A 19,037-nucleotide genomic window follows, 5' to 3' on the forward strand; every position below is an offset into this window, starting at 1 on the left:
TTCCCACTCCATTTAGAATCCTTTTCAACCTCAGGTCTACATCCCATATCTTAGCACCTGGAAGACAGCACATCCTCCTATTCTCTGGATCAGCTCTGGTTACAGGCCTATCTGTAAAGATTCCCCAATCACATAGACCTGTCTTTTCCTAGTGACGGTGCTATTCTCCAGTCTATCCCCTGTTCCCTCTGGCTGCAAGTTCTTTCCATTCCTATTCTCCCTTGTAATCCTCTTTAACCCATCCTGTATCCTCCTGGGGCTCATATTTGGTGTAATCTCCATTAACTCTTCCCCTTTTCCTATAGGACTAGCCGCTCTTCTCTTCTTCCTTGCCCCTCCACCTTCAGTGACTACCTGCTGAGCCCGTTCTTCATTTTCCAACTCTGCATACCTATTCTTAAGCTGTCTTTCTCCTTCACTAGCCTGTCTTTTCCTCTGCCTGGTTCTTTTAGTCACATGCTTCCACTGACCACTTTCCTCACCCAATCTCTCCCCAGAATCCCCCAGTCCTGCTTCCATCTGCAAGTCTGAGCTTTTCCCTTCAGATACCTCATGTCTTTGCTCCATAATCTGCTCAAACCCCTTCCTAAACTCTACCAGAGTTTCCACCTGCATCTCCAAACCTAGGATCTTTTCCTCCATCAGTTCTATCAGATGGCACTTCATACAGACAAAACTCTTATCAGGTGCCCCCTCCAGGATCATGTACATACCACAGCTTCCACATCCAGTCATCTTCATTGTGTCTTCCGCTATATGGGTCACTCCCACTGCTACCTCTGTATCTGTCATTGCCTTCCCACCTAAATCCTGTTAATCTGGGAAACACAAACCACACCAAAACACCACCACCCACAGCAAAAATCAAGCACCACAAGACAAACTCCTTGCCGTCTGTGCCGCTGCCTGACTGGCTGCTACCTTTTAGGACCCCTAGTCAGAGAAGCCCCGCCCCCTAATCAGGGCTCAGCTTCTCTCCCAGCACAAAGCCCCTACAAGCCTCTCCACATACAAATACTACCACTACAAAACCAAACACAAATACCTTCTCCTCCAGCAGAACTCCCACTCAAACTCTGTTCAGAGTGCAGAAGGAACCTTGACAGCAGTATATAATTAACTTGTGAAAATACTTGTCAACAGATATAACTGATGAAAACAGCATAGTAAGATTAAAAAATAAACAGATCTTAATGAAAGTGGCACCTGGACCAACCTCCTAGACCTACACACACCCAGTTTTAGGACAGTTCAAATCAGAACGTTGCAACTGACCAGGTCTATAAAATGGGCCAGATCAAAACCCCAGGCCTGCAACACCCTGAATTCTGGGAGGACTTCAGATCGGGATCTGAAATTTGTGGTTTAGGCTCATCTTTCCTATGAAATAAATAAGCATGTGTAATTACACCAACAAGGCTAAAAATCACAAGGGCAGTACTCCTCCAGCTTCAGGTAATCACCAGCTGGAGTCAGGAAGATGTTTCTCACTGAGCTATAGCCCTGGTCTACTCTGGGGGCGGGATCGATCTAAGTTATGCAACTTCAGCTAATTGAATAACTTAGCTGAAGTCGATGTATTTAGATCGACTTACCGTGGTGTCTTCACTGCGGTGAGTCGACTGCTGCCGCTCCCCTGTCGACTCTGCCTGTGCCTCTCATGGTGCTAGAGTACAGGAGTCGACGGGAGAGCGCTCGCGGGGTCGATTTATCACATCTAGACTAGACACGATAAATTGATCCCCGCTGGATCAATCGCTGCCCGCCGATCCGGCGGATAGTGAAGACATACCCATAGTGTTGCACATTATTATGATTCATTTTTTCACCTTTCTCTGAAGCATGAGGCATAGAGAAATGTCAGAAGACAGCATACTCGATGAGATTGACCACTGACCTTTTCTGATAAAGCAGTTCAGAAGTTTTCCTCCATCATGCCACTCCCAAAACAAAGGGCTAACTTGATCCTTGGATGTATAAACGGGAATATCAAGTAGGAGTAGGGTGGTGATATTATTTTTGTCGACAGCAGTGATGACCACTACTAATTGAACACCTAGCTGGTGTCCACACTTTAAAACTGGGGAGAGTTCACAAAAGAGCTACAAAAATAATTAGAGTTTTGGTAATCCATGTCTTAAAGTGAGAAACTAAAGGAGCTCAATCTATTTAGTTTATTGAAGAGATGAGCCAGTCACAGTCTATTAGTACCTATGCAGGGTGAAAATATGTAATGTTAAAGGGTTCTGTAATCTAGAGAAAAAGACATTCAAACCAGAAATAAAGGACAATTTTTTTAACAGTGGTAATTAACCATTGGCACAGCAAACAAAGGGATATGTGGTAAATTCTCCATCACGTGAAGTCTTTAAATCGAGATTAGATGCCTCTCTAAAAGAGGTGTGTCACAGGCTATGCCTACACTGCCCCACAGTTCAGACTACGGGGGGTATGAATAGCAGTGTGCACCGAAGTGCTGAGCTGAAATGCCTGTGTGGATGCTGCAGGATGTTTGAAGAGGATTACGCTAACATGAACTAGGAACCTTTGAGTTTGCGCCAGAGCAATGGTGCTGGAACAATTCGTATAGTGGGGGTGCTGATGGCAGAAACCATGTATTTAGGTTGTTATTACTACTTCAAGCTAACGGGTGCAGCAGCACCCCTAGTTCCAGCACTTATGGCCTGCAGTGTCCACATGGAGGAGTTACAGTACAGCACTTTGGTGTACACTGATATTCACACCCCTTAGTCTGAATTATGGGGCAGTGTAGACAAGCCAACAGTTTCAGTGTAGCTGCACCTGTATTTCCCTCTCTCACGTTGGACGCCCCAAAAATGGAGACACGCAAAATTAGTTGCTACTTTTGCAAATCTAGTCCACAGTGCTGAGCAATATTGCTTTATCTGGGAGACACCAGCAACCACTGCCATAAGAGCCATGCTGAGGGCAGAGGATCTGCTGGGCTGTATGCAACTTGGAGATAAAGAAGGCAGTGTCATGTGGCTCTGCAACACATCTGCTTTTTGCTTGGAAAAAGAAGCCCGTGGTGAATGTCATGTTCCACTCTCCAGCTATGGGCAATATAAGCCTTATATTGCTCCCACCAAAGTCAGTGGCAAAACTGCCATTGACTCCAGTTTAATAGATCTTTAAGACCAGAAGGGATTGCTTTGATGAACAAGTCTAACCTCCTGTATTACATGCCATAGAATTTCAGTCAGTTAATTCTGTACTCAGCCTAACTTAATGGAAGGCAGAATAGGCCCAAAATATCATCTCTTTGCTATGGCGCTTTTTTCATTTAAACTTGTCTAACAGCTCCTAATATTTTAAAAAAATAGATAAGTAAACCAGTTTCAGCCTAATTGATATTTCAGAGGGCCAAAAGTACCCTTACCTCCCCATACCCACCAAAATTGGGGTGTATGTACAAGGGAAACTCCAAATGACTGATGGTGCTACTAAGATGTAGTAATCAACCAGCTGCAGGTTTCATCTACATTTCTACTCTGTGACTGCAAGGCTGTAACAGAACAAACACACATTAGTTTGTGTAACAGTTCCTACACTTCACTCACCATCAGTTTTCCTTTCAGGTAGGAGTTACACAACTCAGCCTAGTAAATAGACATGGGCCTGAGCTGCAAAGCTTGGGTCGTCGCTGAATTTCACCACAGCTCAGGGACCATCAGGGCTAGGGTTTTGGTCAGCCCTTTATAAAGAGATAGGGATTAACTGCAAAGGTCAGGTCCAGATCCGAGCTTCCCAGCGTCTTGTAGGGTTCCAGATTCAGGAAGATGGCTTGCCTCCAGGCCTACACCTGGCTACATTACTTGGCTGAGAGCTTAATTATGCTTGTGCCCCACAGGCAGGACGGGTTTCAGAGTAGCAGCCATGTTCGCTTGTATTCGCAAAAAGAAAAGGAGGACTTGTGGCACCTTAGAGACTAACAAATTTATTTGAGCATAAGCTTTCGTGAGCTACAGCTCACTTCATCGGACGGTCACTCTCCTCCCTTGGATGCAGAGCATTGGCTTCACTAAGCACAGCCAGCGGGGAGGAGGAGTTTCACACCCTCACTTCTCTCAGAGCTGCTCTCCTGTGTGAAGGCTGCAGCAGAGAGCACAGAAGAAAAGATCAAAGAGGGAAAAACCAGTAGTCAGAAGGGAAGGACAAGAGAGTAGCCAGCCACTGAAGCCTAAACGCGAATGACTGCCTCAGAACAGAGGAAATGAGGTCAGGCCCTAATGCCAAGTGCTGGAGGAACTAGGGACGCGGTTTCCCCGAAAACTTAAACAAAGGAGCTGCACAATTGTTAAAGAAACACTGAACAAGGCCTGCCCCCAACAAGGAGTGTCCCCATTTAAAACAAGCAGCACGGGAGGGGGGGGGGGGAGATACCAAGGCAGGGGCCCCGCAGCCGCCCGCTCTTCCTCCGCCGGGGAATGCAGCTTCAAAGGAAAGTCTGAGCCCCCGCTGCCACAAGTGACGTTTCACAAGCGGATGGCGGCAGCCCAGCCCGAGGAACACGCAGACCCGGCCCCCCGGCGCGCGTACAGCTCTCCCTCTCTACACAGCCGGAGCTTGGTCCCGTGGGCGGGGAGCGGCCGCCTCCCCCCGTGGTGCGCCCTCCCCGCGCCGCGGCGCCCGCGCGCTCCAGCGCGTGACGCCTCGCTCCCGCCCACGGCCCCGCTCAGCTGAATGCGGAGCGCCCTGCGGCAGCGCTCTGCAGCCACACGCCGCCCCGCGCCCAGCCCCAGCCCCAGCCCGCGGAGCCAGACACACACGGGCGGGCGGGCAGGCGAAAAGGGGGAGGCCGAGCAGCAGCTGCCATTGTGCCGTGCAGCGGCGCGTGCTAAAAACAGCCCCCCCTCCCCGCCGTGGCTGTCCTAATAAAGCTCGGGCGCTTGAGCAGCGGCTCTTGGCGCCCTATAAAAACCCTCCCTGCAAAGGGCGCGGGCTCGGCTCGGCACCAGACGCGGAGCGGCGGCCGCAAGAAAGCGCATCCGCGCAGCTGGGGTGGCGGGGGAGCCCCCCCCACCGTCCCGGCGAGATGCCCCACGTAGAAGCGGATCTCAAACTGGACTTTCATGACGTCCTGCTCAGACCTAAGAGAAGCAGCCTCAAAAGCAGAGCCGAGGTGGGGGCATTCAAACCGAGCATGCTGGGTGGGTGGGGGTGGGGGCTGTCCTTCTGTAGCGTTAACTTCGCAGCCGCTGTCTCGCGGTCGTTTTTATTCCCCAGGCTACGCAGGGTTACCCGGGGACCGCGATTTCACAGAAGCGGCCCTTGTGCAGCCGCGGTTGGAAAGGCGGCGGCTGCTCGCGGAGAGGTGCCGGGAGCGCTGCTGATCCGAGCGCGGACTTGAAGCCTAAAGAGTGCTCGGACCTTGGCCTGCGCCCGGCGCTGCTTTCTCCTGGCAGGTGCCTCGGCGGGTTTTTGCAGCGCCCCGGGTGGGGCGAGAGACGGTGACCCAGAGCGTCACGCCCCGGCAGCGCGCAGGGAACAGCTGCGCCGCTACACCAGCGGCGGGACGCTTCCCCTCCCCGGGGGTCTGGTTACGAACCCGGCGTCCCGGGGCGGGCAGGAAAACACCAGCAGCCAAGGGAGGGCGGAAGGTGCACGTGCCAATCCGTACACGGTGAGCTGGTGGAGAGCCCCAGTTACGAACAAAGCAGGAGGGGAGATTTTGAATGCCGTGGTGCCATTGAATTGGCTCTGCCTGTCAGAGGGCTGGGATCCTGTTCAGCTGGCAACCCTAGAAACTGGCCGCTTCTTTCTCCGCTCTGTAAAAAATCCCTGCAGTCTGACCAGTTCCGGGTGTGTAACGGCACCGCCACAGCTGAGCTGGTTCTCAGTAACTGCAGCATATGCAGCTCTCAGTAATCGGACTGCGGATCATTATTAGCCAGTCAAAGCATTTCCATAATGCTGCATGCTGAGTAACCTTGCCACTGATTAGGGGAAACCCCACAAAACTCTGCATCAGCTATGAACTCACAACAAACATGGCCGCCTCATCTTGTGACACCATTCACCCCACCTCACCCCAGATGTCAAACACCATGTGATTAATACAGGCATTGCACTGGGTTGGGGAAGGGCGGGAGGATTCAGCCTTCAACAAGGGGCAAAGGAGGTAGTGAGACGAATGGGATCAGGAGGGAAAGGAGTCAAAGGGAGAGGTGGCTGGATTTGTTATGGCCAGGAATTCTGAGAGCTAATCCAAGCAGAAGCATTTCACCAGGAATGCAGGAATAAGGCTAAAGAGTCCATCTCAGTATGATGATAACTTGAGGAGTGCTCCCTTTCAATTCAGTAATAATGGTATCCTGGGCTAATTTACTCATTGCCCTTTTTACTTCTGCCCTCATAAGTATGGAGGAGCACCTTTGACCATTTTCAGTAGTTCACTTAAGCAGCGTGAAGATTCCTCTTCAAAAATAAATGCAGTGGCCTGGCAAACAGGTGGAGCTGATGGCTGTGGGGCTGAGGGTCTCCTTTATTTATTTATTTATTTATTTATTTATTTAAATGCAGGGTTTTGTATATTAGCTGCATGCATGGGGGAAGGAGGGGTTGATCAGGGAATGGGAAAAGCTAGAAGAACCAGGGCCAGTAAGGGAGAGTTACCTCAGGGGAGCATGATGAATGGCAAAAAGCATTTCATGTCATGAGGGCTCAGTGAAAGCTGATGAAGGTTAAGAAATTGGACACCATCACTGAGGCTGTAGCAACAGCTATTGACAGTACCTGAGAGAGCCAAATCTGAAACGGTGTCAGTCCTGCTTCAAAACAAGAGTACTGTATAAATAAATAGCGCTGGCAAGGGAACAGAGGCTGCTTACTACAGTGCCTGATACCCAACAAGTTGCTGCTTTGAAGTTTAAATTAACAGTGCCTGGCTAAGCTGTTTGAGTGTCTTATTCTACACAGACAGCACTTTACTTAATAGCTGGGAGTAAGTCACCTTCACAGAGGGACAGTATGGCAAAGTGGGCGGTGTACATTCCTTTCCCTGGCTCGTTGGCAGTGTCATCTTTTATTCTTGTTACTTTTCCTTGTCTTTGCTTCCTGGAGTTACTCCCTCCTTTTAGAGAGAAGGAACCAAAATTCGGAAGCTCGAATTCAGATTTTGAAAAAAAGGTATGGGTAGGGAGGGGGAGTTGCATGGGCCAGGGGCTTGCTAGGGTACAGAATCATTCACCCAGAGGGCATGGCTTTCATATCAAACTTGGGTTGGGAATAGCTGGAAGTTGTTAGCATCAGATGGTTGTGGGTGTCCTTGCTGAAGTGAATCCATGGTCTCACTACAGTTATTTGGGGGAAGCAGAGATGTGCATGGGTCCCAACATTTGCATTTGGGCACAACTGGAGGGTATTCAGGTTTGGCAGTCAGGCAGGCCCAACTGTGCTGCTGGACTTGGCCACTGTCTGATTTCTCCTCTTCTCTCCCCTCCCTGCACAGACAACATAGTTGAGGTCTTTCACCTTGATCACTAGAGTGGGGGTGGGTGGGGGCTGAGCCAATGGTGCATTCCTCTTAGCCTTCCCCAGGGAGGAGACAGTGCACAGGACAATTCATTTTCTCCCCTTTCCTCCTTCCACCCACACTGTCTGATCAGGAGGTGGGAGAGAGCCCAATATCTGCTGGGTCTTTAAGAGCAAGGTACACATTGATCAGTACTCCCTTCTGCCTGCACTACAATTTAGGATCAGGCAGAGCTAATAAGAGTATTGATCTGTGTGCTATATGACTACGTTTTCTGAGTACCTTGAACATCAGTAATGCAGGGTATGGTGGATATTTGTCCAAACTCAAATATCGCTAATATTCCAGATATGACCAATATTAATTTCAGCTCTCACCTCTGCTGGGCAGGTGGCACATGACAAAAACACCGTCACCACGGTTGGCACAAAGCCCCTTTTTGGCCCTCTTAGGAGAAGGGCCAGGGCCAGTATAGAATGGAGGCTGCACCGCTCTCTCGCTCTTACGGGTCACTCCAATTTCAGGCTGACATATGCTTATCGGACAATGCTTGGGAAGCTTACGCTGCTGCTACCTGTGCTGGATTTTATTCTGAGGCCTTTCCATTTTGAGGGTTGCCAGTCCAGTATCTTTCAGGAAGACTAGCCATTGGTTTAAAATTGTAAACTGAAAGAAGGCTGGAGAGCTGCATGAAACAGAGAGCTGTTCTTCCACTTACCTTAACGTCAAAACTCCTTTCCTGTAAAGTAGGGTAATCCGCACATTGCAGTGTGGCTGCTACCAGTGCCCTCGTTCCTGGAAAAATGGGGCAGCCTGTTCACAGTAGATGGCTTTTTTTTTTTGGTTGGTTGGTTGGTTTTACATTTTTTTCTAAGTGTACTTTCCCATTGGTGAAAAGTTGCTGGATTAACAGCCCTGGAGACTGAAGTCTTTTCTCTCTAGATACACAGGAAAAGAGCCTCATTGGTAGATTCGGGATTGCAAGCTTCCTCCACAACAGCCCTGTCAATACAGCATTATCCCTGGAAATGTCATTGTACACCTGGAGTAACGTGAGAAAGACACGCAGCACCTATCTGGGTCATTTCAGAGATGGAATAATCCGTGGAAGTGAGGCGCCCTGGAAGAAGAAAGGTCTTGTGGTTCAGGCACAGGTTTACAGCTTGCCCTGTGTCTTGGTGCTCTTCAGATGAGCATTTCCTTTCCTCCTCTTTTCATGCCAATTTGAATGGGCATTTGGCTTGTATATTCGTTTAGAGCAGTGGTTTTCAGACTGTGCTCTGTTATCTCTTCCTGTTCCCAGCTTCTAAATTGCATTAAAAGTAGTACAAATACATTAAATGCTTTGCTAATATTAGCTTTCCCATGTGGCAGAAATTGCCATATGAATATTATGTGATTGCGAATGGGAGGCTGGGTGGGTCTACATGATTGCCTTGAGGATCAACTCCCATTCCATTTACAATCTCTCTGTTAAGATGTAAACTTCTGTTTGGGATTGTAAGCTCTTTAGGGGAAAGACCTTTCTTTTCCTTGTTATGTATTTGTAGAGCCTAACACAATAAGGTACTCAGCAGTGCCTGAGGCCCCTAGGTGCGACTGAAATAATAAATAATGTGGTTCACATTGAGAAAAAGTCTGATAACTCCTGACTTAAAGCTCCAAAGAGCCTGTAAGCAAACTGTCAGTCAGGTGTTCTTATGGTATCTGTGGTGGTGGGCATTTTACCTCATTTCAGCTCTTTGAAGCATCTCTCAGGTGAAGGTTGAAGAGTGGAAAACGTAGAGACCAATGAAGGAGTCTCAGCAGTATGTGGGGAGATCGTTCACAGATTAACTCAATGTCTTAGTATTGTGCGTTTGTTAACATTTTCTATTGGGGAGTGCTAAATGAGAGAGATGCTCTTTATATTTAAGAATTGTTTAGATCAAATGTATTGTTATCATGAGCTCTTGTTTTCTGTTTAGGAAATAATACAGTTTCCTGGGCTGAATAAACTCTGAGGCTAACATATTTATAAAAAATAAATGGCTGAAGGCCTCAGTTTATTTGCCCAGGATATGGTGGTGATTTTTAATATATTCTTAGTATTGCAGTAGTTACAACCAGGACCCTATTGTACGGCACAATGAACATACACTGTAGATACTGAACAAAAAGTCTCTGAGTTCATGGGAAGCAACTTCAAGTTATTATCATGCTGCTACTTTTCACTAAAGGTCAGGAGTGAAATCCTAGCTCCATGGAAGCCAGTGGGAGTTTTGCCAGTGAAGCCAGGATTTCACCCATTTTTAAATGAAAGAGTAGAAAAATATCAGTATAGGTTGACAAACTGCTGAGAGGTTAATCGTTTATAAATAGGGCCCTACCGAATTCACGGTCCATTTTGGTCAATTTCACAGTCAGAGGATTTTAAAAATTGTAAATGTCATGATTTCAGCTATTTAAATCTGAAATGTGGTGGTGTTTGTAATTTGTAGGAGTTCTGACCCAAAAAGGAGTTGTGGGGGGGATCGCAAGGTTATTTATTGTAGGGGGCTTTGCAATACTGCTACCATTACTTCTGTGCTGCTGCTGGTGGCAGCGCTGCCTGAAGAGCTGGGCAGCTGGAGAGCAATGGTTGCAGGCCAGGAGCCCAGCTCTGCAGGCAGAGCCACCAGCAGCAGCACAGAAGTAAGGATGACATGGTATGGTATTGCCACCCTGACTTCTGCGCTGCTGGTGGCGGGGCACTGCCTTCAGAGCTGGGTGCCTGACAACAGCAGCCGCTCTCTGGCGGCCCAGCTCTGAAGTCAATGCTGAAATAAGGGTGGCAATACCGCAACCCTTCTAAAATAACTTTGTGACACACCCACCCCCCCCACTCCTCCCCCGCAACTCCCTTTTGGGTCAGGACCTGCAATTTGAGAAAAGCTGCTGTCCTGTCCTCTCCGGTGAAATCAGTATAGTATAGGGTAAAAGCACACAAGACCAGATTTCATGGTCATTAATTTGGTAAGGCCCTATTTATAAAATAATTCAAAATCATCTTGACCCTTCCCTATTCCCATCAGCTCCTATCACTTCTCATTTTAATTTCTTCCCTACCTCCTTTTCCCCCTTCCAGTTTCCTTCCCTACATGTCAACAAGACTCTTCTCCTTATCATAGCCACAATATTCTGTTTTATGACATTTTCATTCTCAGCTGGTAGGCAGAGGTAGGAATACTTCCAAAGGAAGCAAACAATGGTACATATAAGAGTACTGCGGGGATGAGTTAGAGGCTGGGCTGAATTCTGCTCCCGCTGAAATCAGTGGCAAAACTCCTGTTGTCTCTATGCTGTATATAATTGTGACAGCTTGGGCATAATCTCTGTTGGTCTAAAGGTACTTACCAGAATTTGCATTCATTACTCACAGGTAGATCTCAGGCGCACCTTCATATTCCGCAACTCCAAACAAACTTACACAGGGATCCCCATTATGGTGGCAAATATGGACACCGTGGGCACGTTTGAAATGGCAAAGGTGATGACTAAAGTAAGTGCTGACTTTCCTCTTTCTCTGCAAAAGCTAGGAAACCATTTGTTTGGTGACAGAATGTCCTATAATAAGGCAATTACATAATTTAGATATGTGCCTTGGGAGTTGGGATACAAAGGGAACCGCTATCATAAAATCAAGAACAGGATGGTAAAATCTTAAGACAATGTCTTCACTGCAAAAAGAGGTGTTTTTTCACATCAAGATACCTAACCCAAGATAGTGCTCTGCATGTAAAAGCCTAGTGGGCACAAGGCACAGGTAATTTTTACCTTGATGTAGGTAATTGAGGTCACCCAATTGGGGTGGGGATAGAATTGATGTTATCAGAACCCTTTAGTGACATTACAACCTTCTATGACAGAAGAATTGCTTCTCTATTGTTTCTATTTATAAATCTGATTAGCTGCAAAGATTTTGATCATGCAGGTTATCTAGTAGTACAGCTACTGAAATCAGAACTCATTAGTTAATTGGCCTCTAGCCTCATGACTCACAACACATCCATAGTGAGCAAGAAATTGAGAATACACTGTACAGCTGCATGCTTAATGGTAGATTATTGCTTATTTAGTTACTGATCCTGCATGGTGCTAAGCACTCTGAACTCTCACTGAAGAGGGATCAGGATCAAGCCCTAATTCATTATTATTTCAAGCAAGATGAATATAAAAGTAAGACACAGTGACATGTCATAGTGCTAAGTTTGCCACTGAAGAATGGGAAAAGAAGAGATGACTAACTTGGATGTTAATATCAGTTTGCTTGTTTCTTTTCTTTTTCTAGCATGCAATGTTCACTGCTATTCAGAAGCATTATTCTCTGGAAGAATGGAAACTGTTTGCAGTCGATCACCCAGAATGCCTTGAGGTATATTCCCATATTATAAGCTCATTCTGTCCTGCCTTAGAGCAGCCTATGCAGGGTTATGAAAGTCATTCCTTTATGGAAAATAATGCCCATGGCATTGTTCTCTTGACGTTGCACAAGGTGTTTCATTACCTGTGGCTCACTTTTAAATGATATTTTAATTATGAGGGGCTTGTCGAAAGGCCAACCTATCACTTAGGCTCAACAGCTTTTTTCATATATAGTACGAGAGTAGGGGTAGGCCCCAAGGAATATACTCTGTCTGAACACTTTGGCACTTAAATTACATACTTTACAGATCGATTGAAAGCACATTTTGTGTTGCACAGTGATTGCAGTAATGTCATCTGATGCTTAAATGCTGACTTGCTCTGTAGCCTTGGATCTCTGCTGAGGTTCTGTGAGCCAGCAGCTGTGGAAGCTATTTTTTCTGTGAGGACATAGTGAGGATGTAGATTAAGGGAGGATTGAGTGAATTGACAGGTCCATGCCCTATTCTCTAAGGGATCCCCAAAGTTTGCAACTCTGTCTTTTTGGAATTATACAAACTGGTGAGGGTTCCTGTGGTTTTTGTTGATCTGGGCAACTCAGATGATAATGGTTGCCCATGAAAGAGTCCACTTATACATTTCACATTAGTTTATAGGCCATTTAAATGTAAATAGGGTTTATAATATGCCACTACTGCTGTATTGAAGAAGAGCCTCAAAACAAAGTGTAGGTAACTGGTTGGTTTGTCCAGCTATGGTATTTATTTCTGTATGATTTTACATAACAGAGCACTCAATAGCTTCCATGGGTTTCTATGGAAGCTTTCCCAGGGTGGGTGGAAACAGATGCAAGAACTGTGCACTTGTCTGATCTCTAAGAGCTGCTGATCATTTTTCTCTCTCTCTCCAGCATGTAGCAGTGAGCTCAGGCAGTGGGAAGGACGATTTGGACAGGCTTACAAGTATTCTGGAGGCCATTCCTCTTATCAAGTACATCTGCCTGGATGTGGCCAATGGATATTCAGAGCACTTTGTGGAATCTGTGAAAACTGTCCATGCCAAGTTTCCAAATCACACCATCATGGTAGGTGGGTAGAAGAGGGGTATTGTGGTTATCGTCCTAAATAGGGCTCAATTTTTCCTGATACTGGGTAGTTATGCCAGACTAGCACTTCTGGTGCAGCCCCATCTATTTCTGCAGGATCTAAGTCCTCATTAACAAAATAGAGGGGCCTGAAGTTCTGCTGATTTACCTCTGCTGAAAGTCTCACCCTTAAATTCCTATCTTTGTGGTTGCAAAGATAATCTTCCCCACATGAACAAATACAGTGCTGTCTTCCTGAGCCCGAGGACACGGGAAGTAGCTCTATGACGGTTTGATCTGCCCCCATTCGTCTCAGAAGGGTGTTGACCAGGAAGCCAAATGATGGCAGTTTAATAAAACGTCAGTGTTGTCACTTTTCAGAGTAGCAGCCGTGTTAGTCTGTATCCACAAAAAGAAAAGGAGTACTTGTGGCACCTTAGAGACTAACAAATTTATTTGAGCATAAGCTTTCGTGAGCTACAGTTCACTTTATCGGATGTGTTTCACTACTAATCAGATTAGTAGAAATGTTCATTGTTTACTCTGAGATTGTGGTTAGAATTTGGAATTGTGGGCAGAGTTTGGATTAAGTTTTTCTCCAACCTCCTTCCACACCGACTCTGACCTTCACTCATAAATTTTGTAGTTTCGCCTTCCATGTCAGTGGTTCCAAGCGGAGTTCCACAGAGCACTTCTTGCTGGTAGTGTGCACAGAGCTGGCTGGTCAAATGGTGCTGGCTCCTCGTTTCGAGCAACTAAATTACATCAAAGGCATCTAAACATAGATTAAATACTTGCCTAATATTGTTGTACTGGGTCAGCAGTTGCTGTAGTTGCCAGAGGAAATGTTAGGGTATGTCTACACTATGAAATTAGGTCGCATTTATTGAAGTCGGTTTTGTATAAAGCGTTTTTATACAGTCGATTGTGTGTGTCCCCACACAAATGCTCTCAGTGCATGTAGTCAGCGGAAAGTGTCCACAGTACCGAGGCAACCATCAACTTCCGGAGCGTTGCACTGTGGGTAGCTATCCCACAGTTCCTGCAGTCTCTGCCACCCATTTGAATTCTGGGTAGACATCCCAGTGCCTGATGGGGCTAAAACATTGTTGTGGGTAGTTCTGGGTACACATCGTCAGGCCCCCCTTCCCTCCCTCCTTCCGTGAAAGCAAGGGCAGACAATCGTTTTGCGCCTTTTTTCTTGAGTTACCTGTGCAGACGTCATACCACGGCAAGCATGGAGCCCGCTCAGCTAACCGTCACCGTACGTCTCCTGGGTGCTGGCAGACGTGGTACTGCATTGCTACGTAGCAGCAGTTTATTGCCTTTTGGCAGCAGACAGTGCAGTATGACTGGTAGCCGTCGTTGACGTAGTCCTGGGTGCTCTTTTAACCGACCTCGATGAGGTCAGGGGCGCCTGGGCAAATGGGAGTGACTCAGCCAGGTCATTTCCCTTTTAAGTTTCGTCTCATGGTGATTGAGTCCTACCGGCAGTGCACTGTCTTTTAATCTGCAGCCAGCAGAAGACGATGGTCAGCAGTCATACTGCACCGTCTTCTGCCGAGCACCCAGGAGATAACGATGGCTAGCAGTCGTACTGCACAGTCTGCTGCCAGCAAGATGTGTAAAGATAGATGAAGTGGATCAAAACAAGAAATAGATCAGATTTGTTTTGTATTCATTTTCTCCTCCGTGAAATCAACTGCCTGCTAAACCCAGTTTTGCGTTCTATCCTTGAGGTTTTGAGTTATATCCTTGAGGGGGCCATTCTGTTTCTCGCAAAGCCACCACCTTTGTTGATTTTAATTCCCTGTAAGCCAATCCTGTAAGCCATGTTGTCAGTCGCCCCTCCCTCCGTCAGGGCAACAGCAGACAATCGTTCCACACCTTTTTTCTGTGCGGATGCCGTACCACGGCAAGCATGGAGCCTGCTCAGATCACTTTGGCAATTAGGAGCACATTAAACACCACACGCATTATCCAGCAGTATATGCAGCACCAGAACCTGGCAAAGTGAAACCGGGCGAGTAGGCGACGTCAGCGCGATGACAAGAGTGACGGGGACATGGACACAGACTTCTCTCAAAGCATGGGCCCTGGCAATGTGGGCATCATGGTGCTAATGGGGCAGGTTCATGCAGTGGAACAGCAATTCTGGGCCTGGGAAACAAGCACAGACTGGTGGGACGATTCCCAGTGGCTCCGAAACTTTTGCATGCGTAAGGGCACTTTCATGGATCTTTGACTTGCTTTCCCCTGCCCTGAAGCGCAAGAATATCAAGATGAGAGCAGCCCTCAAAGTTGAGAAGCGAGTGGCAATAGCCCTGTGGAAGCTTGCAACGCCAGACAGCTACCGGTCAGTTGGGAATCATTTTGGAGTGGGCAAATCTACTGTGGGGCTGCTGTGATGCAAGTAGCCCATGCAATCAAAGATCTGCTGATATCAAGAGTAGTGACCCTGGGAAATGTGCAGGTCATAGTGGATGGCTTCGCTGCAATGGGATTCCCTAACTGTGGTGGGGCGATAGACAGAACCCATATCCCTATCTTGGCACTGGAGCACCAAGCCAGCGAGTACATAAACCGCAAGGGGTACTTTTCAGTAGTGCTGCAGGCACTGGTGGATCACAAGGGACGTTTCACCAACATCAATGTGGGATGGCCGGGAAAGGTACATGACGCTCGCATCTTCAGGAACTGTGGTCTGTTTCAAAAGCTGCAGGAAGGGACTTTATTCCCAGACCAGAAAATAACTGTTGGGGATGTTGAAATGCCTATAGTTATCCTTGGGGACCTAGCCTACCCCTTAATGCCATGGCTCATGAAGCCGTACACAGGCAGCCTGGACAGTAGTCAGGAGCTGCTCAATTAAAGGCTGAGCAAGTGCAGAATGGTGGTAGAATGTGCCTTTGGACATTTAAAAGCACGCTGGCGCACTTTACTGACTCGGTTAGAGCTTAGCGAAACCAATATTCCCACTGTTATTACTGCTTGCTGTGTGCTCCACAATATCTGTGAGAGTAAGGAGGAGACGTTTATGGCGGGGTGGGAGGTTGAGGCAAATCGCCTGGCTGCTGGTTACGCACAGCCGGACACCATGGCGGTTAGAAGAGCACAGGAGGGCGCAGTGCGCATCAGAGAAGCTTTGAAAACCAATTTCATGACTAGCCAGGCTACAGTGTGAAAGTTCTGTTTGTTTCTCCTTGATGTAACCCCCTGCCTCTTGGTTCACTCTACTTCCCTATAAGCTAATCACCCTCCCTTCGATCACTGCTTGCAGAGGCAATAAAGTCACTGTTGCTTCACATTCATGCATTCTTTATTAATTCATCACACAAATAGGGGGATAACTACCAAGGTAGCACCAGGACGGGTGGTGGAGGAGAGAAGCACCAGGAGGGGTGGTGGAGGAGGGAAGGACAAGGCCACACAGCACTTTAGAAATTTAAAACTTATTGAATGCTAGCCTTCTGTTGCTTAGGTAGTCCTTGGGAGTGGGGTGGCTGGTTGGCCGGAGGCCCCCCACTGCCGCCTTGGGCATCTGGGTGAGGAGGCTATGGAACTTGGGGAGGAGGGCTGTTGGTTACACAGGAGCTGTAGCAGCGGTCTGTGCTCCTGCTGCCTTTCCTGCAGCTGAACCATATACTGCCTCCTCTCATCACACTGCTGCCACCTTTCAGCTTCAGCCCGCCACTTAGGCTGAAGAGAGTATCACCTCTCCTCCTGGTCAATTTGTGCTTTCCTCCACTCTGACATTGTCTGCTTCCACGCATTTGTCTGCGCTCTGTCACTGTGGGAGGACAGCATGAGCTCAGAGAACATTTCATCACGAGTGTTTTTTTTCTCCTTCTGATCTTCGCTAGTCTCTGGGAAGGAGAAGATCCTGTGATCCTTGAAACACATGCAGCTGGTGGAGGAAATAAAGGGACAGTGGTATTTAAAAAGACACATTTTATAGAACAATGGGTACACTCTTTTTCATGGGTAAACCTTGCTGTTAACATTACATACATAACACATGTGCTTTCATTCCAAGGTCGCATTTTGCCTCCCCCAAGCGCATGGCTAGCACCTCCACACTCCCCATGGCTAACAGCAGGGAACATTTCTGTTCAGCCACAGGCAAACAGACCAGCAGGAACGGGCACCTCTGAGTGTCCCCTGAAGAAAAGCACCCTATTTCAACCAGGTGACCATGAATGATAACATCTGTTCTTTATCTCTCTGTGGTATCCTCAGGAGAGTGATGTTTGAACACCAGCAAACATACACTGCAATGCTTTGTTCTACAATGATTCCCAAGTACATGCTACTGGCCTGGAGTGGTAAAGTGTCCTACTATGGTGGATGGAATACAGCTGCCCTCCCCAGAAACCTTTTGCAAAGGCTTTGGGAGTACATCCAGGAGAGCTGCGAATGCCAGGGCAAATTAAACGTGCTTGCTTTTAAACCATGTATACTATTTTAGAAGGTACACTCTCCAGAGGTCCCTTCTCCGCCTGGCAGGTCCAGGAGGCAGCCTTGAGTGGGTTCGGGGAGTACTAGCTCCATGTCCAGGGTGAGAAACAGTTCCTAGCTGTCAGGAAAACTGGTTTCTCTGCTTGCTTGCTGTGAGCTATCTACAACCTCATTGTCATCATCTTCTTCATCCCCAAAACCTGCTTCCATGTTGCCTCCATCTCCATTGAAGGAGTCAAACAACATGGCTGGGGTAGTGGTGGCTGAACCCCCTAAAGTGGCATGCAGCTCATCATAGAAGCAGCATGGTTGGGGCTCTGACCCAGAGCGGCCGTTCGCCTCTCTGGTTTTCTGGTTGGCTGGCCTCAGCTCCATAAGTTTCACGCGGCACTGCTTCGGGTCTCTGTTATGGCCTCTGTCCTTCATGTCCTGGGAGATTTTGACAAATGTTTTGGCATTTCGAAAACTGGAACAGAGTTCTGATAGCATGGATTCCTCTCCCCATACAGCGATCAGATCCCATACCTCCCGTTCAGTCCATGCTGGAGCTCTTTTGCAATTCTGGGACTCCATCATGGTCACCTCTGCTGATGAGCTCTTCATGGTCACCTGCAGCTTGCCACGCTGGCCAAACAGGAAATTGAAATTCAAAAGTTCGGCGGCCTTTTCCTATCTACCTGGCCAGTGCATCTGAGTTGAGAGCGCTGTCCAGAGCGGTCACAATGGAGCACTCTGGGATATCTCCCGGAGGCCAGTACCGTCGAATTGTGTCCACAGTACCCCAAATTCGACCCAGCAAGGCTGATTTCAGCGCTAATCCCCTTGTCGGGGGTGGAGTAAGGAAATCGATTTTAAGAGCCCTTTAAGTCGAAAAAAAGGGATTCGTCATGTGGACGGGTGCAGGATTAAATCGATTTAACACTGCTAAATTTGACCTCAACTCCTAGTGTAGACCTTAGGCACTCAAAGGGGAGGTGTCAGTCCAGTGAATGGAGCTGCCACTGAGGGGACTTCACCAAGGCGTGCCGATCCCTTTTCAGTCCACTATGCTGTATCCCTTCTGTCCCATAAGTGCTAATGAGTAGGGAGCTTGTGCAGAAGAGGGCACCATGCGGAGAGCATATGTACACTCTTGATAGCATCATGCCTGCAGCAGAACCACACCGATTCTGCTGCCAGTGGTCCTCAGTGGCCAAGGAGCAGGGGGCTGAATTTGTTCCTTAGAGAGCAGCAAAGGCTCTGGTAGTAGAATGATTAGCTGTCTCTTAAAGCTTTCAGCCTTTCTTCAAACTAACACAAAAGAAATCATTTGCATGGGCAAGACCTTGTTATTCTTTCATGCCAGGCACAAAGCTCCTCCACCACACCCTTAAAATAACTGGGAAAAAAAAGGTCATAACCAGATTATCCTGCTTGAAGCAGAGAATGGAGCTGCATGTTCATGCAACTCAGGGGAGCCCATGTTCTTCTGGCCCACAGGAGATGAAGCTGCAGTGGAAAATGGGACAGGGAGGAGGGGAAAGAACATGAAAGAAAAAGGGACTCAGCGTTCTTGCCTGCTGAGATCTGGCTTGTAAATGGGAAGATTGTGCTGGAGCGCCCATGGGTACCTGGGTA

The 19,037-nt window shown here is 47.6% G+C and overlaps 1 protein-coding gene across 3 annotated transcripts in view; it reads left to right on the forward strand.

Moving 5' to 3' along the window:
• The first annotated feature begins 4,445 nt into the window (after positions 1 to 4,445).
• The window catches only part of GMPR (guanosine monophosphate reductase), a 65,100-nt gene continuing 50,508 nt past the window's right edge, over positions 4,446 to 19,037 (forward strand). Inside the window, exons 1-4 of one of the 3 annotated variants that reach the window (XM_084619907.1) lie at positions 4,446 to 5,143; positions 10,896 to 11,015; positions 11,805 to 11,888; positions 12,789 to 12,962. In XM_084619907.1, the coding sequence (XP_084476033.1) occupies positions 5,057 to 5,143; positions 10,896 to 11,015; positions 11,805 to 11,888; positions 12,789 to 12,962 (465 nt within the window). In that variant the 5' untranslated portion in view covers positions 4,446 to 5,056. Of the gene's footprint in view, positions 5,144 to 5,385; positions 5,645 to 9,530; positions 9,715 to 10,895; positions 11,016 to 11,804; positions 11,889 to 12,788; positions 12,963 to 19,037 lie in introns of those variants that run through there. The other 2 variants (XM_084619909.1, XM_084619908.1) reach the window with 2 other exon arrangements.

The sequence above is a fragment of the Lepidochelys olivacea genome (genome assembly GCF_965140295.1).
Source record: "Lepidochelys olivacea isolate rLepOli2 genome assembly, chromosome: 2".
Classification (NCBI taxonomy): domain Eukaryota; kingdom Metazoa; phylum Chordata; order Testudines; family Cheloniidae; genus Lepidochelys; species Lepidochelys olivacea.